A 27,615-nucleotide genomic window follows, 5' to 3' on the forward strand; every position below is an offset into this window, starting at 1 on the left:
TAGCCCCAAGATGGCGCATGCACCACCGGCTCTGCAAGTCCCTCCAAGGTGTTGGTTCGTCATCTGCTGGATTCCGAAGTGTCTTCACGGCCTTCAATATACCAGCATGTCTGTCATGAATGACACACACGTCTGGTCGGTCCTTCACGATGGCAATTTTCACTTGGCGGAAGAACCAAACCCAGCTGAGAAAGTTCTCACCCTCCACAAATGCCATGGCAAGTGGGATGATTTGATTGTTCCCGTCCACACCAATAGCAGTAAGGATTTGCCCTCTATACTGACCGGTCAGGAATGTACCATCCACAAACATAACAGGAGGACAATGCCGGAAAGCTTCGATGCACATAGCAAATGAGAAGAACACTCGTTTCAACACCTTGAAATCTGGTATACTCAGCAACCTCATGTGTTGTACGTTCACATAAGTGCCCGGATTCCTTTCCTTCAGTATGCCCAGGAGACGGACAACATTATCATATGAGTCGAAGAACGTCCCAAACCTTTCCTCCATAGCCTTCTGCTTAGCCCTCCAAGCCTTCCCATAAGCAATGACATAATTCCATCTGACCTTCACTGCTGTCTGGATGTGTTTTGCTTCCATATCTTTCTTCTCTACTATCTCAGTATACATGAGTTGCGCAATGAGACTTGAAGTCAGGTTCGGATGCTTCACCAGCAGGTTCGTCCTCACACAATTATGTGGGACGACAATGGTGACAACCCAGTGGATGTCATACTTCGGCACGTGACCGTGCACCTTCCCAGGACAACCTGTTACAACATATTTCACGGTATAGTTTGTTGGACTTGATATGTGTGTCTTGAAAACCCTCTGCGTAGACATAGCCCACTTTATCACCGCATACTTCAATTTTTTCTTTGTATCAAACATAGCCCCTATTTGTACTTGGTTCAGATTATACTGCCATGGAGTCTCATGGCCATCGTTCACCGTAAGGCCGGTGGATATGTCTTGCTCCCATGCAGAAGGAATCGGTACCTCAACTTCATCCTCAGAATTTTCAGAATCCAGTTCCTCCACCAATCCATCCTCGTCCTCTTCCTCCATCATCCTCTGCATTTCATCCCCTTCCTCATCCCCATCAGCAAAACCAGAAACAGCTAATATTATCGACTGGCTACTCTGCCCAGTATCAGGACCACAAACATTGTGTGGCACGTAGTCTGACTCTTTCTCCGGTTGGCTAGCATCCACATCTTGTGGCTGTGACCCGGATAAAACAATCTCGTTAGCCACTTCACTGCCTTGGCCGGGTTCATACCCCCTGTGGAGTTGTACGGTATTCTCCTCCTTCGGCACAGGTTGCACAAGTGCATATGGGTGGATTCTTCGGTCTCGGCAGCGTCTTAACAGGGACAACCAATGCTGGCTCCTATCTACCGACATCAACTCCCACTTGACATTTTTACAAGATTTGGTCCACAATGCATGAATACTGACGGAACATACTTCAGGATCCAGACCGAAACTAGTTGTCAACTAGTACTTCAACTGTCTAATGTCCAGTCTGTCCGGGTCAGCTAGTGTCATAACGCCATTTTTAAACTCGCTAAGATCAACCCCCAACTCATTATATCGAACATTACCAGCGCCGTAGTAAACATTCAGATTTACTGATTCAGACATTTTCACCTGTTAGACATTGCCATCTTCTCATTAATCACAACGAACTATGCGCTAAAATGCCTCCAAAAATATATTAACACTAAAATTCATAATATGACTTATATACACTAACTAAACTATATTAATCACAATATACACTAATTTTATCCGCTACACGAACTATGCGTTAAAATGCCTCCAGAAATATATTAACACTAAAATTCACAATATACACTAATATTATCCGCTACACGAACTATGCGCTAAAATGCCTCCAAAAATATAATAACACTAAAATTCATGATATACACTAATATTATCCGCTACACGAACTATGCGCTAAAATGCCTCCTAAATTAAATTAACACTGAAATTCACAACGAACACTAATATTATCCGCTACACGAACTATGCGCTAATATTTACATAATATTTGTGACGACGTGATTATACCTTCGAAGTGTGTGTCCGCTTCTCCTCTGCAGCTGCTGCTACTACTCACCTCCTCCTCCTCACCACCTCCTCCTCTGCAGCTGCTGCTACTAGTCACCACCACCTACTACCCGTCCTCCTCTCCACCATGGCTCCTCCTCCCCACCATGGCTGCTCCTCTACACATCAAAAACTATCCCATAGCAAAAAATAACACCGTAGGCCGGTGGAGATTGCTATGATCTACCGATTCTGTGGGTTGGATTTGCAAATGAGTGGCAAATGGAGGAGATCGGCGCGGGGGGAGTTCTACAGAGAAGAACTGAGAGAGAGAGAAAGGGAAACGAAGAAGGATCCAACGAAGAACAGCAGCGCAGGGGCGAACGATGCTTATCCGCACCTTTTCGGCCTACGCCTGGCCGAAAAGCTCTTCGGTCGAAGCCTGGCCGAAAAGGCCAGCTTCGGTCACCGGTGGGCCGAAAACGGCCCAGTTCGGCCTCCTGGCACCCGAAGCTACTATTTTCGGCCGCGCCCCCGCCAACAACGTGTTTTCGGCCCAACCGCGGCCGAAAAGCCTACTTCGGCCACACCCTGGCCGAAAACTGCCTTTTCGGCCCACTCCTGGCCGACGGGCTACTAGTTTTGCGTTTTCTTCATTCTACGCTATAGTTTCCGAAATTGCTACAAAAAATAACATAGTTTTGAAAAAAATTCTGAAAAAGAAGAGAACTGAGAAGAAAAACGAATAATGAAAGAAAGAGAAGCAAAAGAATCAGTGAAAACCAAGAAAGAAACAAAGAAAAAAGGAAAATAAAATAAAAAACCATTACAAAGCGTGAAAGAAAAGAAGAAAACCGGTGAGAAAACAAAGAAAAACAGAAAACTGAAGGAAACCGGTAAAACCAGAGGAAACCGAAACAAAAAAAGAACAGACCAAACCAGTACGTCAACAGAGAGGCAACAAGCGAGCAACCTACGCAAATGGGCCAGCCCATACGCGCGCGCTGTGGCGAGACAAATGCTATACTCGCTATAAGCAAGATATAACATTCACACAATGGGCGTCTATTAGGTTTTTCCTTCTATGACTGCCTAATATTTTGAATGCTTTTGTTATTTCTCAAATGGCCGAGAAGCTTTTTATGGCTAATGTGAAATGTACAACCACAACGATTTTATAACTTTGCTTATCTAGACGTCGCTGTCAGAAGATCCATTAATCAGCTTGGACCCAACCTTAAAAAAACTAACATGCCTCACGTCGACGTTAGAGTCCACACTGATATGGTGGAGAGAAGGCAGAAGAACCAAACTCAATATGGACAGCCACTGCCACAGCCACGCCAACAAATTCTGCAAACCCTAACATGACCAAAAAGAAAGATTGACAGGTGACTACGCCAATGAGCCATTGACGCCTTCGCGGCCGACTACGTCAAGATGAGAAAGCTCTTGGAAACCCTACTAAAAGGCTCAAAGTGGAAAACGCTACAACCTCATCCGGTATATCGTGGCCTGACTTCACTCCCACACCCGACGGAGACAGCGCCTACAAAATTGCTTCTCTAGGGTTTATAGACAAGAGAAGTGTTCAGCATGACGAAGAAATTTGCATGTTCTACATTTCCGATGTGTACCATTTTTGGCATATGGGGTTGCTAAATATCAGACGGTTGAGACTTAACCAAGTCTCAGTTGATGCTACAATCGTAAGACCTTACGTGAAGATTCATGCAAAATTTTCTCTAAATTTGTTCGTTCTTCTTTTTCGTATGCTCTCTCACGTGACTGAAACTTGGTTAAGTCTCAGACTGCTAGATCTAGCCACACCCTTTTGCATACACGTAGGCTGGCAATGTAGGTTTATTTAACCAGAAGCATGCAAGTGTCTCGTGATGAAATTAAGTTGTCTTAATCTGAACAATTCAGAAGCATCTCCCTGGCGAAGTGTCGAGTATGCCAGCTACAGAATTTGAGTTCAGACAGTTTCCCTCGTCCCTGCTTCTCTCTCCTCCAAGGACATCTAGGGTTTCTGTCTCCCGTCTACGGCGTCGCTGATCTGCCACTCTTCTATGGTCGTAGGGCCATGGATGCGCGTTGAATCCCGGACCTTGCCGACGGGAGGGCTCCGTTTTTAGGTGTTTCTTAAAAAAATTTAGGGTTTGTGTCCTGCTTAGGAAGACGAGACGACATTGGCTTCTTGGAGATGGAATAAGGTTCTCCCCGCCTAGGCCCCGTTCCGGTGGTGCGTCTAGCATCGTTGGAGGGTGTGTGGAGATGTGTCTCCGGTGGATCTTGCGAGATTCGGTCGGTAGTTGTCTTTGGTGGATCTACTCGGATCCGGTCTTTCTTCGTCTTTGTTTGTGTGTCTTCAGATTGAATCCTTCTGATCTAAACTTCTTTTCAATGGCGGTGGTTGCTGTTCTGGTGTGTTCGTCTTATAGGGCCCTATCACGACGACTTCCCGACAGTTTACTACAACAACTTGTGTCTGGCTCCGGCGAGGGAGGGGCGATGATGGCGGCGCGCCTTCGGCTCGCTTCAGTGCTTGTAGTCGTCGCTAGGTGGTCCATGAATCTGGATGTAATAATATATTATAATTTCTAGTATTCGTTGTGCTACAATGATTAAATATGAATAAATTGGAAGTATTTTGAAAAAAAAAAGAGTTCAGACAAATGCCGGCCGGAGTTATCAATGAAAGTGGAAGGCGCCAACAGCAGTCGCATATCCATACTGCATATTCCGTCCTCGACGGACATACCAAACATGCGCCAATAGCATTGGTGTTTGCTTCATCTTGTACGAGACAGTATAGTATGCTATATATACATGCACACGTAGTATCGATATCAGATCGTACATGGCTAACGTCAACGAGGGCGAGGGCAGGGCGGCGCCGGTGGTGTTGATCACGGGGTGCGCCGAGGGCGGCATCGGCTACGAGTACTGTCGTGCCTTCGCCGCCCTCGGCTGCCGCGTCGTCGCCACCGACATCCCTGACCGCGTCCCGGACCTCGCCGGCCTCGACAACACCGTAGTCGTCGATCGCCTCCCGCTCGACGTCACCTCCAACGAAAGCGTGACCGACGCCGTGGCACGCGTGCTGCGCGACCACGGCCGCATCGACGTGCTCGTCAACAACGCCGGGATCGGCTGCACCGGCCCGCTGGCGGAGCTGAGCGGCGAGGCCGTGCGGCGCACCATGGACGTGAACTTCCTCGGCCAGCTGCGGCTGGTGCACGCGGTCGCGCCCCACATGGCGTCGCGGCGGTCCGGGCGCGTGGTGAACGTGGGCAGCGTCGTCGGCACCGCCGCCACGCCATGGGCGGGGGTCTACTGCGCGTCCAAGGCGGCGGTGCACGCAGCGACCGACGCGTTGCGGCTGGAGCTGGCGCCGTTCGGGGTGCACGTCGTGAAGGTGGTGCCCGGGGCGGTGCGGTCCGGCCTGGGCCACGCCAACACGGCGCAGCTCGCCGGAGCGAAGCAGCAGTGGGGGATGTACCGTCAGTTCACGGCGGCGATCGAGGAGAGGGCGCGGGCGTCGCAGGGGGCGGGTGCGACGGAAGCGTCGGTGTTCGCGAGGCACGTGGCGGCGCGGGTCATGCGGCCGAGGCCGCCGCGGGAGATCGTGTACGGGAGCATGACGGGGCTGTTCGCCGTGCTTGCCATGTCGCCGGCCTGGGCGCGTGACGCCTTCTTCGCCAGGCGGTTCGGGCTCAATAAGCTCTAACAAACTTTAGTTGTACCTTTAGCGACTTTCCATACGCTACTTCTACAAGCTCTTGGATTTAAACAAGTTTGCTTTGCCGAGACGGAGGCCCAAAGGCAGCAACGAGCTTTTTTTTTTCTCGGATACGCTACGGTCAGCGTATCATTGCATTGATAGAGAGGGGAAAACATACAGGTTAAGCATCAGGGGCACGTACACAACAAGGCGTGTCCGAGATGCATAGTGAGCATAGAAAGGGTTGCTCAGCCCAGATATCGGTCTATGTTACAGGGATAATACTACTTAAACCTTTGGCTCCTGCACAAACCCAGAAACGGGTGTCGTCTTGGAGCGCAGCCAGGAGTGAGGCGGAGGAGGGAGTGATCTTGTCGAAGATGATCGCATTACGGTAGCGCCAAATGGACCAGACCGTCAAGGAGGCAATGGTGGAGAGTCATCGTCTTTTATCTTGAGTCACCATGGTAAGGGCTGAGCTCAGCCAGTCTAGGAAGCAAAGGGAGTCATCTGGTACGGTGAGCTCGGGGCAACACCAGGAGAGAACGCCGTGCCAGATCATGCGAGAGAAAACACACTCCACCAGAAGATGCTGAAGGGTCTCCGCATGCTGAGAACATAGCACACAAACAGGCTCGTGCGGAAGGCCACGCCGCTCTAGCCGGTCAGCCGTCCAACATCGGTTGACAGAGGCAAGGTAGATCAACCGACCGAAGCCGCCGGGCTAAGATGGCCGTGGATCAACGAGCTTTGCTCACCGCAGATCAATGATGGATATGTATGAGGTAGGGTATGCGTATGTATGATGTCTGTACCGTGTTTAAAAAAAAAATGAAACCCAACACGGAAGCTTCATTGGGCGGGTCCACTGTGTGTCGCGCGCGCGCGTGTTTTGAAACTCCCGTTGTGTGTTTGTTGGAAGGAATCAACCACGTTGTGTACGTCCGGCTCGGATTAGAATACATCACAGATTTGGAATTGTATTACTGGTAGGAAGCTATAAGATCTCTTGTGATCTCGTGTCTCCGCTCGATCGATCGGCCGCAGCTAGCAGTGTTGGCTGAACATCAACCGACCGCAGCTGATGCCGCCCAACAAGGTCCAGCCGCCGGCTCCCGACCGCAGGGGGCTCTTCTCCTGCCTCTACAGCGGCGACCGTGACGGCCCCTCAGACTTCAACTTCAAGGGCGGCGAGTTTTGCGACGGCCCCCCTAACTTCAGCTTCAAGGCCGACCTCCTCGACCTCATCCCCGACTTCGACGAGGAGGCGTTCGACCGGCTGCCTGTCCAAGACATGTCGGACGCCGTCGCGGATCAACTATATGAAACCATGCGCGACGGCGGCCTGTCCCTCGGCTTCCTGGACCCCGTCTCCAACATCATCCTCAACACCCTCGCCCTCTTCCCGCGCGACCACTTCCAGCCAAAGGAAGAACCGCCCGCCAAGAGGATCAGGAGGTCCAAGAGGCTGGCCGGCACGGCACAGCCGCAGCCCAGGGATAGCTGGTCGTCCGGTAGTACCATTGGACCGTCCTGCCGCAGGGTTACCTGGCGCAGAGTTGCTCAGGCATCCTGTCAGGCTCTCGTCAGGTTCATGACGAGCTACTTCGGATGCATCACCGAAGAACAGGCCACCCGCTACCTTCACTGGGCGGGCGCCGACCTTGCCCGCGCCGTCCTGCTCGTCGAGCACGATCTGTACACTACGGAGCTCGTGCTCCCCGACTCGGCCTCCGAGAGGACTCAGGCCGCGCTCAGGTGTGCCGCGATCCACGTGTGCCATTCCGCGCCTGACGTCCTCGTGCGGCTCCAAGCGTCGCCCTTGCCAGGTCAACGGCTTCTCGCCGCCGCCCCTTTCCTAAAGTCGGGAGGGCCGAAGCTCACCGTTGACGATGTCAATACGATCATGGATCTGCTGCGGTACCAGGATGGCGGTCCTCTCGACCTCCAGGTGAACTTGCTGCCAGGCGGGAGGGGGGTAGTCGTCTACTACCGGAGCCTCAAGCCTGGTGAAGGAACATTTGAGGTTTCCAAAAGCACGAGCTCCATGGATGGCTTCGACATGGTCACCATCAACGTCGAGCGGCATGGCAACCACTTCGCGTCCTTGCGGTCTCCTGAAAACAAGAGATCCATGATATCAGCATGTCTAACAAAGGTCGTGAAAACCTCTCAGAGGCGTGGGTTATTGGACAACTGTGGCGGCGATGTCTGCGAGTACACCCAGTCTCTCAAGATGAGGCTCCACGCGATGATCCACACCTTCTATCTCAAAGACTTCACCATGCTACCCTCCGCAGGGCTCAGGCTTATCCGTGACATCCTGTTCGCCGGCCACTGCTATGGCCCCATGGACCCCATCTCCAACATCATCCTCAACTCCATTTGGCACAACATAGTGTGCCCGCTCCCGCCCGCGGACACTGAGATCCAGGTGTACGACATCCTCGACACCCTCTCCTTGCTTCGCGTGGAGGTCTGGTCCTTGGAAGGCCTCATCGCCATCGTCTGTGCAAACCCTGAGTCTGGATCCTCGATGCAGCGGGTGATCGAGCACCTCTGCTGCAAACAATGTGACTTGTCCAAGGAGAAGCACACACTGCAACAATTTGTTGCTGCAGCTGCAGCAGCTTGACACCCACAGCCTGCTGCGCTAGGATCATTCCTGGCATCCCTGACACCTGAAGTGTTGGTTGACCTACGACGCTTGCTTACCACTGGTACCGATGGTGTAATATCTCGTGAATCTCTTGATCAAATAGTGCACATTCTCCGAGACATGGCACCACCTTTGGCTCCGGAACCTCGAAATGAGGTGGCCAAACTTTGCAAGGAGGCTAAGGAGATTCTTCTAGAAAAGAGATCATCGTATAGAAAGATGCAGTTATACATTCGCTCTGGGCTTGCTGAAGCGCTGCAGACATATGCCTTGGAGCATCCTCGGGTACATCTCAACACGGATTTCATTTGGTTGAATTCATCTCCATTTATTTAATTCAGTACATATGTGCATATATATTCCATGCATCTCTACATCATTTGACCTACCTTGCTGCTGCTTGTTTTAGGAACCAAAGTATGTGCCGAGTGTTATCTGTGGCGTGGAGTCCGCTTCGGAATCCTTGGGCAGGGACTGCTACCACGTTAACTTTGTGGCTGCTCCCGAATCAGGGGCCCATAACCAGTTTTTCTTCGCCCAAGTCAATTGTTCGTTTCCTTATCAGAAGACAGAACCAAATTTCTGCTGCCCTCTACTCTTCACACACACCAGTAAGACCCCGTTACTTGAGCAGCTATATACGCAGGTTTTTGGTTTTCGTCCGGTTTTTCATAAATTAACCGGACAATTCTCTTATTCTTAATTTATCAATCAGGTAATTTTTTTGCCCCAGTTTTAAAAAAAGGAGGAGAATCTCCCCCCCCCCTCCCCCCCCCCCTTTGTCGAAAAGCCTTATGATTTCTGTTACAACCTTTTCGTCTTTTGATCTTACGATGTTTATTCTTGTTTTTCTGCAACCAACGATGCTTGCTTGTTTCGTCCAATCATAGGAAAGGCCTTATGCTTTCTGCGATCATGTTAACTCTCTTGTTGTCCTTGAGTTAATAAAATGGCTTGTGCCGCAGCTGAGATAATGTTATCTGGCCTACCAATTTCTGTTACATATGCCTTGTGTACGCCTCTGAATCTTGCTATACATAATATAGCCTAAGCTATCGATTAATACTACTTCAATATATGTAGCAGTTTCGATATAAATTAGAACATTTGTGTGTTTTTGCAGCTTTGCTGCTGATCGCATGTAGAAAATTTCAGCATCTTAAGATGTTTCGGGGATACACTTTCTCTAGTAACCTTTATTGTGTCAACCATGGTTGCTTAAAAACTGTCATTATTTTGTGGTGTGGTCAGTGGAACTAATGCAAAATAGACATGGTTTGCCCTTTGTCAAACATTTCACATGGAAGAATCACCGCCGGAGCTGCTTTCTTGTGACTGATACATAATCAATTCTGGTTTTGGTGACAGGCCGTTGCTTCTATGGAAAGGGATCCGCGAGGAAGCTTGTGTATCCAGATTCAGCAGACTATTTTGAGTGTGATGGTGATATTACTGACGGTGGAACAATGAACACGGACGGAATGCTAGACACAGATTTCATCTTCGATTTTAGGAGAGACATGCAGTTTGCAGATAATCTGAGAATATATAGTGAACAACAGAAGTTACCGGAGTGTGATGAGTATTAATTTCAACATCAGGAGCAATTAGTATTAGGTCTTGAACCTTATTAAGCCTGACATAGAAATAATATTACGGAAATGTTAACGCCCACACGTGTGGGCGTTTGCACATCATCCACACGCCTCCATCACCACTCATTTTGCCACGTATGAATAGATGACATCAGCAGAATTTTTTTTGGTTTTCGGCTTAAAAATGTTGTATCTCCTAAATAAAAAAGCGAACTAAAAATCTGTTTTTACCATTAAATCCTTCTCGACGAGATCTTCAAAACTAGACCCCATGTTGATATGTTTCGATGAATTTTTTTTGCCAGAAGTTGCCACGATGTTTACACTGCAGTTGCCATAGGGCTTAAATTAAAGTTGCCATGTGGCAATTTTAGTTTGTAGATCATGGCAATTTTACTATTTTGATGATGGCAACTCCAGTACTTTGACCATGAAAATTATTTTTTGTATGAACCATGGCAATTTTACGTGCATGTATCATGGCAATTTTAGTTTATGGTTCATGGCAAGTCTAGTTTCTTAATTCCCCGTTTTATAAATGTCAAAATTTACTTTTAAATGTAGAAGAAAATAGCTCAAACATATCATGCCAACTTCAGTGTAAACATCATGGTAATTCATATGCAATAGACATGGCAACTTTTAATCCAAAAAAAATTCATCAAAACATATCAACATGGGATCTAGTTTCGAAGATCTCATCGCGAGGGATTTAATGGTGAAAACGGATTTTCAATCGGATTTTTCGTTTAAGAGATAAAACATTTTAAAAACTGATCCAAAAAGATTCATACATGCATGCATGCGATGACGTGGCAATCTGTTTACATTAGAGACGTGTGGTGCGTCTCCATTCCTGCCACACGTGTGGCAGTTAGCGCGACCCTAATATTATTATGCTTGTAAATACTTCTGCATTCGATCTTGTATTTAATCATGGGCACAAATCACCTTTGTTTTTCTCTTGGTGGGGGGAGGTTCAGTTTATTTGTTCCCACATCTGTAAGAGTAGACACGCAAGTACACAACATCAGAATTCTCATATGTGAAGTTGAAAGTCATAGAACAACTCTAGAAGATCAGCCGTATTCACGGCCTCCAAAACAGTTTTGTGGACCCTCCAAAAAATATTGAAGGTTGCAGAGGTTGCGCACAAACTCAAACTCGCCAAACGATAGAGGCTGTGTGTAAACTCAAAGTTGCCAACCGTGCAACCTTCGTAAATTTCTCTCTCCCATTTCTTCCTATATCTGTGCACTCTAATCAATCCTCAGTTTGACACATATATAACCCGAGCTTGTCATTGTTAAACATCACACTCACTTGAACAACAGTTCAAACAAAAAGGACAGTTTGAAGATTCAAATTCAAATTTAACCATAATATAAACTTCAGCCAAAAGCAATGCCCGTAGGCTTCAAATGCATGAACAAAAGATGAATCATAAATTCATAATGCACACATTCAGCTGACATGTAAAAATCACATGTCGTCAAGAGCACTGCATCCTCCCATGTGTGCATCTTCCCTTCCTCTGGTGCATTGGCCACTCCATGGCATCCTAGAAGTCGTGGTCTCTGCTCGACTCATCTCCCCAAATCTTGATGTTTCATACATGGCATTTCTAACATCATGAGCCAGTTATCCTCAGCATCTTCTCTTGCATCAATTGATTGTCTTCAAGTTGCATCCATCTCTTTCTTGTGCCTTTTACTTTCATTAATTTGTTCCTATCGTTCCATCTTCTCTTGTAGCCTTCTCTTCCCCAACTCCAGCTTCTCTTGTTTCCTCTTCTCCGCCAATTCCTTCCTTGACTTTTCAATTCATCAATCTTGTACTTATCAGCCCCCACATCCCTTTATATCTTGAGTATCTCCTTTGATCTCTTTGTCCGGCACCCCATGCTTGATCCCGGTCTAGGACTCTAGGCACCCACTCATCATCACCACCACCACCACCACCACCACCACCACCACCACCACCACCACCGGCACCGTCATCAAACTCAAAATAGGAAGAGGTGTTTTGGAGGAGCCTCCCCATTTCTCGCCTTCTACTTCTCATTACCCTTGAAGAATTTCCAACAATTCAGGAGGACACATGTTTATCCCTTCTCCTTTGGGTTTTTTCTTGTACCCTTTCTTGGGCTACCCAATCCTACAACATATAAATGTGTAATAATTTAATGGTCAATGTTATATGCAAATATGACGTTGAAAAATACAAGAGTGCTCATGTAGTAATTAATGGTGGCACCGCTCGGATCCATGTGCCTCACTTCCTCCAAAAAAAAATCGTAACGGTTGCAACTTTCTTGGATCCTACACTATTGGTTTATGAAAGATTTCAGCGTATGGCTGGACCGATTCCTGAGTGATATTGAAACCATTCCTTTGATGCATTTTCAATACTTTGAACTGGTTTGATCATACCCGGTGACCGCATCTAGCATGATATCCTCACATGCCAACAACAAAGCTATTTTTTCCTCACTACTAGAGAAAACCCTAGTAGTAACGCGGGATAAAGGCATAGCAGTAGCGCGGGTGCCAGCGCTACTGCTACGACGCTACAACTAACTTTTAGCAGTAGCACGGTTTAGGCCCCACTAGTGCAGAACAGGGCAATAGCACCGGTTCGTAAGGCCCTTTAGTGCCGGTTACATAACCGACACTAAATTGTGGTCACTAAAGGCCCCCTTTTAGTACCGGTTCAGCACGAACCGGTGCTAAAGGGCAACCACGTGGCACGAGCCAGCTCCGGGGGCCTGGAGCCCTTTAGTACCGGTTGGTAAGACCAACCGGTACTATAAGGTTTGGGGTTTTTTTAGTTTTATGATTTCTTTTTCATTTAATTTTGTGTTTCCATTTTAATTCTTTTTCGTTTGCTGGTATTTTACGATACTACACATTGTACACGTTATGCATATATATATATATATATATATATATATATATATATATATATATATATATATATATATATATATATATATATATATATATAATTTCTAGTAGAACCAATCATGCATATATATATCATCAATGTCTCACAAACCATCATATTAATTAACTCACACATACACACATGTATAGCTATATACAATTTCTCCTACATATGCATGTTGCCTTCGGAGCCAGTGGCATTAGCTTATATTGGTGCCTTCGGAGCACGATGACAATTGGAAGTGGTTTTCATGGGGGCGGTAGCGGGTAATAGTATTCTCCCTTCGGATTTATGACCTGGTCGAGCAAAAATCCCGCTATTTCCTCTTGAAGTGCTTCTACGCGCTCCGTTTCTAGGAGCTTCTCCCGCACCTCTCTGAACTGTTAAGAAGGAGATCAATATGCATGTGTATTAGTTGTGTGACTAGATATCGATAATGGTGTAAAAATTGTGAATAGTGTTTTGACAAGCGTACCCATTCCTGTCTTTGAGATCTGCTCCTTTCGGACGTCATCATGCGAATGTTCTCGCAAACGCAGAATGCACACAGATCAGTCCCCTACGCCTGCTTCAGGGCCTTTACGAGAATGGAATTTGATCAGATAATAATTAATCAAGCATGATAATTAAAGAGATGGCAGCTAGCTAGCTAGTACTACTTAATTACTTACCTTGGGTCTTCCCCATTTAAGCTTTTCTTTCCATTCGCCTTCCGTGACGCTGATGAACCTTGCCCAAGCCCTGCCCGCCGACAAAGAAAATGAATAAAGGGGTTATTAAATAGTTCATATCATGAAATGACGAACTAAATAGGCCGAGATATATAGTTAATAATGATTGAAATTACCTATTGACTATCCCAAACAAGATGTTATAGTCAGTTTTTTCTTTGAGTAGTGAGTCCAGTATTTCAACTGTTCCGGCGTCAACTTTAATGATACACAAGACCCAGTGAAATCTGCATGCACACACGTTTGCATGTCTTAATTAAGCGGGCATATGTAAGCAAAAACATGTAGCTAGCTAGTAGGCAAAAACAGAGAATTTGTAGTACAAGACAGTGTGACTCACTGGAAGTTGTAAGGAAGTAGTATATCTTCATTGTATTTGAGGCGCTTCAAGAACTCTAGCATGCTGTCCTCTACGGCCTTTTGATGACGTGGATCTATTTTCCATGTGTATTCATTAACGGTGTTTGGGTCAATGAACCCAATGCCAAAGCGTCCACATTTTCTCATTTCATACATCTTCATCCTGCATATGATACCACAGAAAATAATATAGTGAGGATAATTACAGGTAATGATTGATCAAAAGGATCACTACAGCTAGCTTGAGACTTAAATTACAGAAAGAAATCACTTACAGACAATAGCAACTGACGATAGATTTGTCGAGTGTGTCTTGATTGTATAACTGAAACAGTTCAGAATACTCAACGGACACAGCTTTCCCATGATAGTAATGCTCCTCCTTGACATTCACCATGAGGGACACTCCATCGGAAATCTTGGTAATGTTTATGTACCATTGATGCAATTCATACATTCTCGTTGGGAGGTTCTTGACCTTGTCTGGCTCGACCAAAGGTTGGCCCCGGACATATTTCCGTTTTAGTTCATCCTCTCTAAGCACAGGCATGGGCTCGATCTCGAGGAATTGTCCAACAGTGATTTTGAGAACTTCAGCCTGCATTATATGCTCCTCCGTTATTACCACATTGCCCACCTCAGGAACGTAAACTGTTTGCCCATAATAATATTGGGCGTGCGTACTATCACGTGTTGTTGGCACAACAAGCGAGGGGATCGATTGCGCCGCCTGTTCTCCCAGCTGGGGAATGGTTTTCCCGCATTTTTTGACAGCTGCTTCTTGTTTGCTCTGTAACGCCCCGAGACCGATGTGCCAGGTGTCATGCAGTTATTCGATGTTGTTGCGTTGTCTTTTTCTTGCGTGTTGCATTCATCATTGCATCATGTGCATTGCATCATGCCATCATGCCATCATGTCTTTTCTTTTCTTACTCAACTAAATAAATTTTATGGATCTTCGATCCATTTAAATCGAGGGAAGGATGACTTCTCTTTATAATATATCCTCCCGATATTAGTGGAGCTATTATAAAATAATCCATTCTTTGGAGTCACCATAACACACTTGCAAAAATCCCAATGCCTTTTATTATTTCAATTCTTGGCCTCTAACTTTGCCATATATCCTTTCGTCATTTTCCGGAGCTCCACCTAAATTCTCAACATTTTTGGACATTTCTAATTCCTATCCCTTGTTCAAACCTTTTCAATTAAATTCAAATGACTTTGAATTTAATTCTTGCAATCATGTCCAATCCTACTTTTCTTTGACCGGGCGCATTTTTGTGAGTCCGGAGAAATTAACCACATGCCCTAATTCTTCTTCCAACCTTCTCTTGTCTTCTTTCCTTTCTTCTAATTCCCTGTTAATGAAAAGAGAGAGGAGGAAGAGAGAAGCCCAGCCGCCACTTGTGTCCAGCTAGGCCCATTTGGCCCAAGGCCTCCCGCAGCCCACTCCCTAACCTAAACCCTAGCCCGACTCCCTTCTCCCTCTCGTTTTTCCCCTCGCGCCGCCAGGAGAGCCCCCGCGCTCGATCCCATCTTCCCCATCTTCTCGATCCCATCTCCCTTTCGATCTCTTCCCTACTCGCTGCCTCTTTTCCCTCGTCCTCCTCCCAACACTTGCACGCAGAGGAGCAGCTTCCCATTCCCCCGAACCCCTTGTCCACTACCTTGGCCTCCGGCCATGGCGCCCGCACCGACCGCCCAGCAGGCCATGCCCCTGGCCGGAGCCACCTTTCCGCGCCTCCTCCTCACCAAGCTCCCCGTCGCCCAGGCGCCCGAGGAGAGGAGCTCCTCGAGCACCTGCGCCTGCAGCCATCGCGCCCGTCGCCGGCGCCACAAGTCCGCGTCGCCGAGCCCCTCGTCCTGCCGGAGTTGCTCCTTCTGCCGCACGCCCACCGAGCTCCATCGCGCCCGACGCCATCGACCTCGAGCTCCAGTGCCCTGCCTTTGTCCGTGCGCCTGTGACGAAGCTCCGGGAGCAGCCATGGCCGTGGATGCCGCCCGCCGCCTCCAGTCTGAAGCTCCGGCGTGCCCAAGCCTCGGAGTCGACCGGATCGACCTCCCCAAACCCCCGTCGCTGGCCTACCCTATTTCTGCTGCGCCGAACGATGACGACCAGCGCCATCCCCCCTGCTTGCACTCCTGCCGCGCCTTCGTTCCGTCTCCTAGCGAAGGAGATGACTAGCAGCACCCAGCCCCGTTGACCGCTGCACGCGCAGGCCCAGTGCACTCACCATGGTCTCCCCTCCTTGTGTGGGCTGCGCCCCTCTCCATGGCCAAGACCGGGACACCGTGAATGTCAAGTTCCTCCACAGGCGCCCGACCGACTACGCGGATTCGCCAAGTACATCTTCTCCAAGACCGGACCGACAAGTACCACGACGTCCATGAACCACTACCGTCGCCCCGAAGATGTTGGATTCGTCAAGTACCTCTCCGAAAAACGAACGTGTACCACTACTTCCACGACGCCCGTGAACGTCTACCTCCACGACGACCCGTGAACGTCTACGAGATGTACCACTACCGTCGACCCGTGAACGTCTACTTCCCTCTACGAACAAGAACCGTCCCGTTTGCACGCTACAAAGGTATAGCCACCGAGATACGTCCGAGAACGAATGCTTGTGTTGTATGAGACGCACCCCTTTGTCTGCACCGTGTCCGTTTTGACACTCGTTTCCATGCTCCTAACCCGTGGGAACCCGGTTACCGGGAGCACCCCACCGTTCATCACATGACACGCTCCCGTCACTTTCTTTTGCACCGACGTCTCATTGAGTTGTTGGCGTGGCACCCTTTTTGTTCCGCCATGACGACTAAATGCTTCATAATGCTCATGTCAACTTTTAATAAAAATTGCATAAACTTGTTCATGTCATCCACATCATGATAACAACAATTAATATGTTTAAATTGTTGTTGCAATAAATTACTAATGCATATGGGGATTTACCGGATTTGTTGTTTGTTATATCCGGCCCCATTTAAATTGCTTAGTTAGATAGTTTCTTTTATGCTTCACCTCTTGCCATGCTTAATAACATTTAATATTGTTGGGTACATTACCGGGAGAGAACTAAATAACTTGAATGTGGTGTTTCGTCAATATGCAACTCGTTGCATATTGAGCTCCACTTAATTTGTAGTATTGTTTTGTGCATTTGGTCATGCCATGCTTCATTAAACCGGACATGCATCATACTTGGTTGTGCATCATGCCATGTTTATGTGGTGGTTGTTTACCATGATTGTTTTGCTCCTTTCCGGTGTTGCTTCTTCGGGTTGGTTCCGATAACGTCGCGTTGTGAGGACCCGTTCGTCTACATTCGTTTGTCTTCTCCATGGTCTCGTTCTTCTTCCTTGCGGGATTTCAGGCAAGATGATCATACCCTCGAAATCACTACTATCTTTGCTATGCTAGTTTGCTCGCTCTTTTGCCATGCCAATGCTACGATGCCTACCACTTGCTTGTCAGCCACCCAAATTGCCATGTTCAACCTCTAACCCACCATGTCCTAGCAAACCGTTGATTGGCTATGTTACCGCTTTGCTCAGCCCCTCTTATAGCGTTGTTAGTTGCAGGTGAAGATCGAAGTTTGTTCCTTGTTGGAACATGGAGATGTTGTTCCTTGTTGGAACATGTTTACTTGTTGGGATATCACAATATATCTTACTTAATTAATGCATCTATATACTTGGTAAAGGGTGGAAGGCTCGGCCTTATGCCTGGTGTTTTGTTCCACTCTTGCCGCCCTAGTTTCCGTCATATCGGTGTTATGTTCCCGGATTTTGCGTCCCTTACGCGGTTGGGCTATAATGGGAACCCCTTGACAGTTCGCCTTAAGTAAAGCTTCTCCAGCAATGCCCAACATTGGTTTTACCATTTGCCACCTAGCCTTTTTCTTTTCCCTTGGGAGTCGCGCTCCTGAGGGTCATCATTATTTTACCCCCCCGGGCCAGTGCTCCTCTGAGTGTTGGTCCACCTGTCAGCTGCCGGTGGCCACCAGGGGCAACTCTGGGTTGGCCTACCCGCACCTAAGACAATCTGAGTGTGCCCTCAGAAAGAGATATGTGCAGCTCCTATCGGGATTTGTCGGCACATTCGGGCGGTGTTGCTGGTTTAGTTTTACCCTGTCGAAATGTCTTGTTGTACCGGGATACCGAGTCTGATCGGAATGTCTCGGGTGGAGGTCTATTCCTTCGTTGACCGTGAGAGCTTGTGATGGGCTAAGTTGGGACACCCTGCAGGGATTTGAACTTTCGAAAGTCGTGCCCGCGGTTATGGGCAGATGGGAATTTGTTAACGTCCGGTTGTAGAAAACCCGAAGTTGACCTTAATTAAAATACATCAACCGTGTGTGTAACCGTGATGGTCTCTTTCCGGCGGAGTCCGGGAAGTGAACACGGTTGTTGGAGTTATGCTTGACGTAGGTTGCTATAGGATCACTTCTTGATCATACTTTATCGACCGTGCTTTGCCTTCTCTTCTCGCTCTCATTTGCGTATGTTAGCCACCATATATGCTAGTCGCTTGCTGCAGCTCCACCTCATTACTCCATCCTTCCTATAAGCTTAAATAGTCTTGATCTCGCGGGTGCGAGATTGCTGAGTCCCTGTGGCTCACAGATACTTCCAAAACCAGTTTGCAGGTGCCGTATGAGTCCGTGCAGATGACGCAACCAAGCTCAGGAGGAGCTCGATGAAGATCTTGTCCTTTGTGTTGTTTCGTTCTAGTTGATCAGTAGTGGAGCCCAGTTGGGGTCGATCGGGGACCTTTGTCGCATTTGGGGTTCTTCTTTTATTTTGGTTCCGTAGTCGGACCTTGATTGTATCTGGATTGATGTAATGCTTTATTCATGTAATTGTGTGAAGTGGCGATTGTAAGCCAACTATGTATCCTTTTCCCTTATTGTATTACATGGGTTGTGTGAAGATTACCTCACTTGCGACATATGCCTTCAATGCGATTATGCCTCTAAGTCGTGCCTCGACACGTGGGAGATATAGTCGCATCGAGGGCGTTACAAGTTGGTAATCAGAGCCTTCCCCGACCTTAGGAGCCCCATTGCTTGATCGTTTTTAGCAGCCGAGTTGTGTCTAGAAAAATGTTTTGAGTCATTTAGGAATTATATATCGGAGAGTTTAGGAATTCTTTTTACTTCCCAGTCTCCTCATCGCTCTGGTAAGGCATCCTGACGTAGAGTTTTGACTCTTCTCTTCTCAAATTTCACTAAAAAAATTTTAGGATCACGCGGGTATCTTGGAATCGTTCCGATGGTTTTATGATGAGAACATTGTCTTGGTGCCTCCTGTCAGGGGTTTAGTGGAAGTGTCCCGGGGAGTTGAGCTCTGAGGTGTTGTCATCATAATTTTATCGTTGCAGTTCTGGAATACCTGAGTTTAGTACGCCGACATCGAAAATCTCTTTTATGCAGTTCGTTGGTGAGATAACCTCGACCAACCCAGTACTGAGGTGGAGTACGGGAGTATTGCCATAACTTGTATAACGGATGCTTTTCGAAGGTTGAGGTAGATGATTTCCGAAGGTTTCTTGGTTATGTGTTGAAGGATGGATACAGCTGGATGTAGGATTTGCTAGTTTGGGTGAGATATTATGCTTCCCCTGTATCCCCAACACCTGATTGCATAACCGGAAAATTTCGGGAGTTTCATAGGTGGGAATTCAAGTAGCTCTTAGGATATCTTTCCGACAGATGTATGATATGAAATTGGGGTTCGACGTCTAGTGGTCCGCCTATTCACGGTCGTTTTACAGTGGTCTCGTTGTGTCTTAAAGAACCCTTGGCTATGCTGGTTCGGGGACACTTCGTATGTCATGTGCACTGCCTTGTACATGATGGTGCTGTACACTCGAGCCCGTGTAGGCCCCACCACAAAAACTTCGGACGGAATCTCTATCATATGTTTGCTCCGGCTTATTCTGCAAGCCAGTCCTTTGTTTTTGTTTTGAGTTGTGGTATTCGAGTTTCTTCAATGTCAAGTGTTGATTCCATACCTTTCCGAAATGGTGTTCTCATACTCCGATGTGAATACCGATCCTTCTCGACAATCGAGATTGTCATGTCAATCCTTTTTAACCGGTGTGCTTCTCTTCAAGTGGACACGATCATTTGAACTTCCGCAAGATCAATGATCAGTTCTTCTCAACGGTGTTTGTTTCATCCGTCTCCAAGTTGCCTTTGTTTTTCCCACCCACCCACCCCTTTTTCTTCAAGGACTCAGATTTCTTAATCGAGTATCCATTTTATTGATGGGAAATTTCTCCATTCTTTTCCGTCAATGTTCTTATCCGGTGATTCTCATGAAGATTCTAATGGAGCTTCAAGTTCGTCATTCCTCATTCCTTTCTCTTCTCCGGTGGATTCAAGTCAAGATTTGTCGATTATATCCCCTTTTTCTCGTCTCAAATACCTTCTCTTGACGGTGCTCCTCATATTTATTCATTTCTCGCTATTCTATTGTTCCAGAGTGCTCAAGATATCTCGAAGATTCGTGTTTCCACTCTGCATCCGTTCAAGCTCTTTCGAGATTGGTATCTCATTCAAGTCATTTAACTCAACCGGTGCAACATCTCTTTTAAATCTTTTCAACGGTGTTCTTTTGAGTGGGCCCTAACCCACAGGTCTTTTCCCAGGATCTTACCTGACTCTTCTAATTCTCCCGGAGATGTCCTTAAAATTCTTTTCGAAGTTTGACGTAAGAATGAGTTATCATCAGTCAAATGCCATCTCCTAGATCTTTCACAATTATTTTCATCGTTGGCTCAACCTCTTCGTTTTGATTCTTTCGGAGTGTCTAAATAATTCTTGGTGGTGTTTCGCGTTGTCATTCTCATCATTTGAAGACCGAAGAAGAGTTTCTCTTTAATCTTGCTCTATTCTCTTCAAGATTCATGGTGCTAGCTTGTTGCCATCCTCTCATAATTATTTTCGATTGTGAGAATCTTTTTCACCCATCTGGAGTATTCAAGAGTCTTCTCAGTTTGATTATCCGGAGTCCATCAATTCAGATTTATTCATTCTCAGTTTGCAGTTATCATTCTCCGATCTTACCGGTGCCTTGTTCAAGTGATCTTTAATCGGCTTCGTGCTCTCTTCGTCTCATGTATCTAAATACCCTAAAGTATCTTCATTCATTTTGCAATTCTTCCCGGTGATTTGTGCATTTGCTACGTTCAATTTCAATTCTTACGGTGGTTCTTCAAGAGTTCTCTTTCTTTGTTATCATATCAATTCATTCGTTCTTTCCAAATCCTACCGGTGGTTCGTTGAAGACCTTCTCAAGTTTACGCCATATCTCTCTTAATCCTTTCTACAAGAATAAGTGGTATGCCAAATCCATTGCTTGTCATCAATTTAAATTGGTGAAGGATACGCATAACATAATTCTTATTCTGGTTTCATCCAGGTGATTAATCCTTTCCTTCAGAGTTTGTCCAGGAGGAATAAATTCTTGGCTGCTTGTTGTTCATCTTTCTTCCGGAGTTCTAAGTTTTCCGCATTATCTCGTCGCGAAGCTCCATCTAAATCATCGCAAGGCTTCACCTTGTGTTTTCAACTTCTCTTTCTTTTTATCATCCTTTTATTACCGGAGTTCTTCATGGAGGCTCTACATGGTGGTTCATCAAGGATTCCTTTCATTCTTCAATTGTTCTTCAGATTTTCTCTCGAAGTTATGACCCGCCAAGCTATACTCTAAAATAAACATGGTGCTCAACACATGTTTTGTTTTGAGGAGCTCAAGTATTCTTCATCTTGCATTTCGAAGTGCAATTCTTTCTACCTTATCTTTTGAGGTGGTATTATGTTATTCTTGATAATGTTCCCTTCGTGTTTCATGATTCACAAATTATCAAGAATGAGGTAGTTTAAATCCATTAATCTCGTCATTGGAGTTATCTTGGATTATATTTCACCTTAAGCCTTCCCTAAGGATGGTTGTTATTATGGTGCTTATAAATGATCCAAGTTTCTTCATTTATCCTCCCGGTGAAATAAGTTTCTCGTCTTCTTGTTCATATCAATCCAATCTTGTTTTTCGTAAGTGGCAGGTTGTCACCTCATTATTTGAGATGTACTCCACAAGACCATAGCAAGCTTATCTTTTCGTTGTTGGTTTTCCAACAACTCCGTTCTAGCATTTGTTGTTATCGTGCTCTCTCAAGATCTTGTTTCACTTTGTTCATTCCATTCCACTCTTTCTTCTATTCCGGAGGCATTGTGATGCTCCTCTCTGCAACCCATCTTCTTGTTTGTCAGGATCATGTTCTTTTCTTGACTTATCCATTCAACCGGAGTGTTGTGTTCCTTTTGCTCAAGTTCTCTCATTTTATCAAGTCTTGCATCTCTGTTCAACCAGAGTGCTGCCCGAATTCTTCCTCTCTGATCTTGTTTTAACCGGAGTGATTTCGAATTCTATCTTGTCCATCAAACTCTTGATTCATGTCTTTGCAACCTTCAAGTCCTCGTAATGTTCCTTGTTCCTCTTTTCTAACGGATTGTTTGCAATCTCGTTCGTCTCTGCTGTACTCTTTCTTTTAAATTGCTCAACCTCTCAAGGTTCATGGTTTCACTCATTGGTCAAAGAAGCAACTTAGTTTTACCGCTTCACTTTCCCTTTCGTTTTCCCTACGGTGCCATTCTAGATCTCGGGACGAGATCCTCTCGTAGTGGTGGAGTGTTGTAACGCCCCGAGACCGATGTGCCAGGTGTCATGCAGTTATTCGATGTTGTTGCGTTGTCTTTTTCTTGCGTGTTGCATTCATCATTGCATCATGTGCATTGCATCATGTCATCATGCCATCATGTCTTTTCTTTTCTTACTCAACTAAATAAATTTTATGGATCTTCGATCCATTTAAATCGAGGGAAGGATGACTTCTCTTTATAATATATCCTCCCGATATTAGTGGAGCTATTATAAAATAATCCATTCTTTGGAGTCACCATAACACACTTGCAAAAATCCCAATGCCTTTTATTATTTCAATTCTTGGCCTCTAACTTTGCCATATATCCTTTCGTCATTTTCCGGAGCTCCACCTAAATTCTCAACATTTTTTGGACATTTCTAATTCCTATCCCTTGTTCAAACCTTTTCAATTAAATTCAAATGACTTTGAATTTAATTCTTGCAATCATGTCCAATCCTACTTTTCTTTGACCGGGCGCATTTTTGTGAGTCCGGAGAAATTAACCACATGCCCTAATTCTTCTTCCAACCTTCTCTTGTCTTCTTTCCTTTCTTCTAATTCCCTGTTAATGAAAAGAGAGAGGAGGAAGAGAGAAGCCCAGCCGCCACTTGTGTCCAGCTAGGCCCATTTGGCCCAAGGCCTCCCGCAGCCCACTCCCTAACCTAAACCCTAGCCCGACTCCCTTCTCCCTCTCGTTTTTCCCCTCGCGCCGCCAGGAGAGCCCCCGCGCTCGATCCCATCTTCCCCATCTTCTCGATCCCATCTCCCTTTCGATCTCTTCCCTACTCGCTGCCTCTTTTCCCTCGTCCTCCTCCCAACACTTGCACGCAGAGGAGCAGCTTCCCATTCCCCCGAACCCCTTGTCCACTACCTTGGCCTCCGGCCATGGCGCCCGCACCGACCGCCCAGCAGGCCATGCCCCTGGCCGGAGCCACCTTTCCGCGCCTCCTCCTCACCAAGCTCCCCGTCGCCCAGGCGCCCGAGGAGAGGAGCTCCTCGAGCACCTGCGCCTGCAGCCATCGCGCCCGTCGCCGGCGCCACAAGTCCGCGTCGCCGAGCCCCTCGTCCTGCCGGAGTTGCTCCTTCTGCCGCACGCCCACCGAGCTCCATCGCGCCCGACGCCATCGACCTCGAGCTCCAGTGCCCTGCCTTTGTCCGTGCGCCTGTGACGAAGCTCCGGGAGCAGCCATGGCCGTGGATGCCGCCCGCCGCCTCCAGTCTGAAGCTCCGGCGTGCCCAAGCCTCGGAGTCGACCGGATCGACCTCCCCAAACCCCCGTCGCTGGCCTACCCTATTTCTGCTGCGCCGAACGATGACGACCAGCGCCATCCCCCCTGCTTGCACTCCTGCCGCGCCTTCGTTCCGTCTCCTAGCGAAGGAGATGACTAGCAGCACCCAGCCCCGTTGACCGCTGCACGCGCAGGCCCAGTGCACTCACCATGGTCTCCCCTCCTTGTGTGGGCTGCGCCCCTCTCCATGGCCAAGACCGGGACACCGTGAATGTCAAGTTCCTCCACAGGCGCCCGAACGACTACGCGGATTCGCCAAGTACATCTTCTCCAAGACCGGACCGACAAGTACCACGACGTCCGTGAACCACTACCGTCGCCCCGAAGATGTTGGATTCGTCAAGTACCTCTCCGAAAAACGAACGTGTACCACTACTTCCACGACGCCCGTGAACGTCTACCTCCACGACGACCCGTGAACGTCTACGAGATGTACCACTACCGTCGACCCGTGAACGTCTACTTCCCTCTACGAACAAGAACCGTCCCGTTTGCACGCTACAAAGGTATAGCCACCGAGATACGTCCGAGAACGAATGCTTGTGTTGTATGAGACGCACCCCTTTGTCTGCACCGTGTCCGTTTTGACACTCGTTTCCATGCTCCTAACCCGTGGGAACCCGGTTACCGGGAGCACCCCACCGTTCATCACATGACACGCTCCCGTCACTTTCTTTTGCACCGACGTCTCATTGAGTTGTTGGCGTGGCACCCTTTTTGTTCCGCCATGACGACTAAATGCTTCATAATGCTCATGTCAACTTTTAATAAAAATTGCATAAACTTGTTCATGTCATCCACATCATGATAACAACAATTAATATGTTTAAATTGTTGTTGCAATAAATTACTAATGCATATGGGGATTTACCGGATTTGTTGTTTGTTATATCCGGCCCCATTTAAATTGCTTAGTTAGATAGTTTCTTTTATGCTTCACCTCTTGCCATGCTTAATAACATTTAATATTGTTGGGTACATTACCGGGAGAGAACTAAATAACTTGAATGTGGTGTTTCGTCAATATGCAACTCGTTGCATATTGAGCTCCACTTAATTTGTAGGATTGTTTTGTGCATTTGGTCATGCCATGCTTCATTAAACCGGACATGCATCATACTTGGTTGTGCATCATGCCATGTTTATGTGGTGGTTGTTTACCATGATTGTTTTGCTCCTTTCCGGTGTTGCTTCTTCGGGTTGGTTCCGATAACGTCGCGTTGTGAGGACCCGTTCGTCTACATTCGTTTGTCTTCTCCATGGTCTCGTTCTTCTTCCTTGCGGGATTTCAGGCAAGATGATCATACCCTCGAAATCACTACTATCTTTGCTATGCTAGTTTGCTCGCTCTTTTGCCATGCCAATGCTACGATGCCTACCACTTGCTTGTCAGCCACCCAAATTGCCATGTTCAACCTCTAACCCACCATGTCCTAGCAAACCGTTGATTGGCTATGTTACCGCTTTGCTCAGCCCCTCTTATAGCGTTGTTAGTTGCAGGTGAAGATCGAAGTTTGTTCCTTGTTGGAACATGGAGATGTTGTTCCTTGTTGGAACATGTTTACTTGTTGGGATATCACAATATATCTTACATAATTAATGCATCTATATACTTGGTAAAGGGTGGAAGGCTCGGCCTTATGCCTGGTGTTTTGTTCCACTCTTGCCGCCCTAGTTTCCGTCATATCGGTGTTATGTTCCCGGATTTTGCGTCCCTTACGCGGTTGGGCTATAATGGGAACCCCTTGACAGTTCGCCTTAAGTAAAGCTTCTCCAGCAATGCCCAACATTGGTTTTACCATTTGCCACCTAGCCTTTTTCTTTTCCCTTGGGAGTCGCGCTCCTGAGGGTCATCATTATTTTACCCCCCCGGGCCAGTGCTCCTCTGAGTGTTGGTCCACCTGTCAGCTGCCGGTGGCCACCAGGGGCAACTCTGGGTTGGCCTACCCGCACCTAAGACAATCTGAGTGTGCCCTCAGAAAGAGATATGTGCAGCTCCTATCGGGATTTGTCGGCACATTCGGGCGGTGTTGCTGGTTTAGTTTTACCCTGTCGAAATGTCTTGTTGTACCGGGATACCGAGTCTGATCGGAATGTCTCGGGTGGAGGTCTATTCCTTCGTTGACCGTGAGAGCTTGTGATGGGCTAAGTTGGGACACCCTGCAGGGATTTGAACTTTCGAAAGTCCGTGCCCGCGGTTATGGGCAGATGGGAATTTGTTAACGTCCGGTTGTAGAAAACCCGAAGTTGACCTTAATTAAAATACATCAACCGTGTGTGTAACCGTGATGGTCTCTTTCCGGCGGAGTCCGGGAAGTGAACATGGTTGTTGGAGTTATGCTTGACGTAGGTTGCTATAGGATCACTTCTTGATCATACTCTTATCGACCGTGCTTTGCCTTCTCTTCTCGCTCTCATTTGCGTATGTTAGCCACCTTATATGCTAGTCGCTTGCTGCAGCTCCACCTCATTACTCCATCCTTCCTATAAGCTTAAATAGTCTTGATCTCGCGGGTGCGAGATTGCTGAGTCCCTGTGGCTCACAGATACTTCCAAAAACCAGCTTGCAGGTGCCGTTGAGTCCGTGCAGATGACGCAACCAAGCTCTGGAGGAGTTCGATGAAGATCTTGTCCTTTGTATTGTTTCCGTTCTAGTTGATCAGTAGTGGAGCCCAGTTGGGGTCGATCGGGGACCTTTGTCGCATTTGGGGTTCTTCTTTTATTTTGGTTCCGTAGTCGGATCTTGACTGTATCTGGATTATGTAATGCTTATTCATGTAATTGTGTGAAGTGGCGATTGTAAGCCAACTATGTATCCTTTTCCTTATTGTATTACATGGGTTGTGTGAAGATTACCTCACTTGCGACATATGCCTTCAATGCGATTATGCCTCTAAGTCGTGCCTCGACACGTGGGAGATATAGTCGCATCGAGGGCGTTACAGCTCGATCCCGAGCTCGCCTCCTTACGTAGACGTGCTCGATTTAACTTCCTGATGTGGCGCTCATAGTCTGTGTCAACAGGCTTGGGAGCTGGTGGTTGAGCCCTACGAATGAAGTGGTCAATCGTTTCCTCAGGCACTTTCTCCCTTGGCGGCGGTGGCGGTTTCGGTGCAAAATGGGCTTCCACCTCGAACTTCAATATGGCTGCGATTTCCTCCTCGGACCTGTCATAAGACCTCTGCGGAAGAGGCGTGAGGCTTGGACCATATTTATATCGCTTGCCTCCGCCTGTACTTCCTGTACTACCTCGACTCGTACTGCTACGCACCATAGCTGCGGGGTGTCTCTTCTGCGATTGCTGAGGCGGCGGAGACGACTGACGGGGCTGAGTTGGACGAGGAGGAGTGGCCGCCTGAAGCTGTGCCGAACTTGGAGGAGAAGTGGCATGAGGTTGTGCCAGACTTGGAGGAGGAGTGGACGTCTGACGCTGTGGCGGACTTGGAGGAGGAGGAGTGGCCTGACACTTTGCCGGACTTGGAGGAGGACTGGCCTGACACTTTGCCGGACTTGGTGGACTTGCA

At 47.3% G+C, this 27,615-nt stretch overlaps 1 protein-coding gene and 1 pseudogene across 1 annotated transcript; both read left to right on the forward strand.

Moving 5' to 3' along the window:
• The first annotated feature begins 4,925 nt into the window (after nucleotides 1–4,925).
• Nucleotides 4,926–5,805, forward strand: LOC123114539 (short-chain dehydrogenase ptmH-like). Its single transcript, XM_044536055.1, has one exon. The coding sequence runs from the start codon at nucleotides 4,926–4,928 to the stop codon at nucleotides 5,793–5,795; it is 870 nt and encodes a 289-aa protein (XP_044391990.1). The 3' UTR covers nucleotides 5,796–5,805.
• A 1,038-nt stretch (nucleotides 5,806–6,843) lies between these two features.
• On the forward strand, nucleotides 6,844–10,337 carry LOC123115429 (uncharacterized; annotated as a pseudogene).
• The last annotated feature ends 17,278 nt before the right edge of the window (nucleotides 10,338–27,615 follow it).

The sequence above is a fragment of the Triticum aestivum genome, chromosome 5B (assembly GCF_018294505.1).
Source record: "Triticum aestivum cultivar Chinese Spring chromosome 5B, IWGSC CS RefSeq v2.1, whole genome shotgun sequence".
Lineage (NCBI taxonomy): Eukaryota > Viridiplantae > Streptophyta > Magnoliopsida > Poales > Poaceae > Triticum > Triticum aestivum.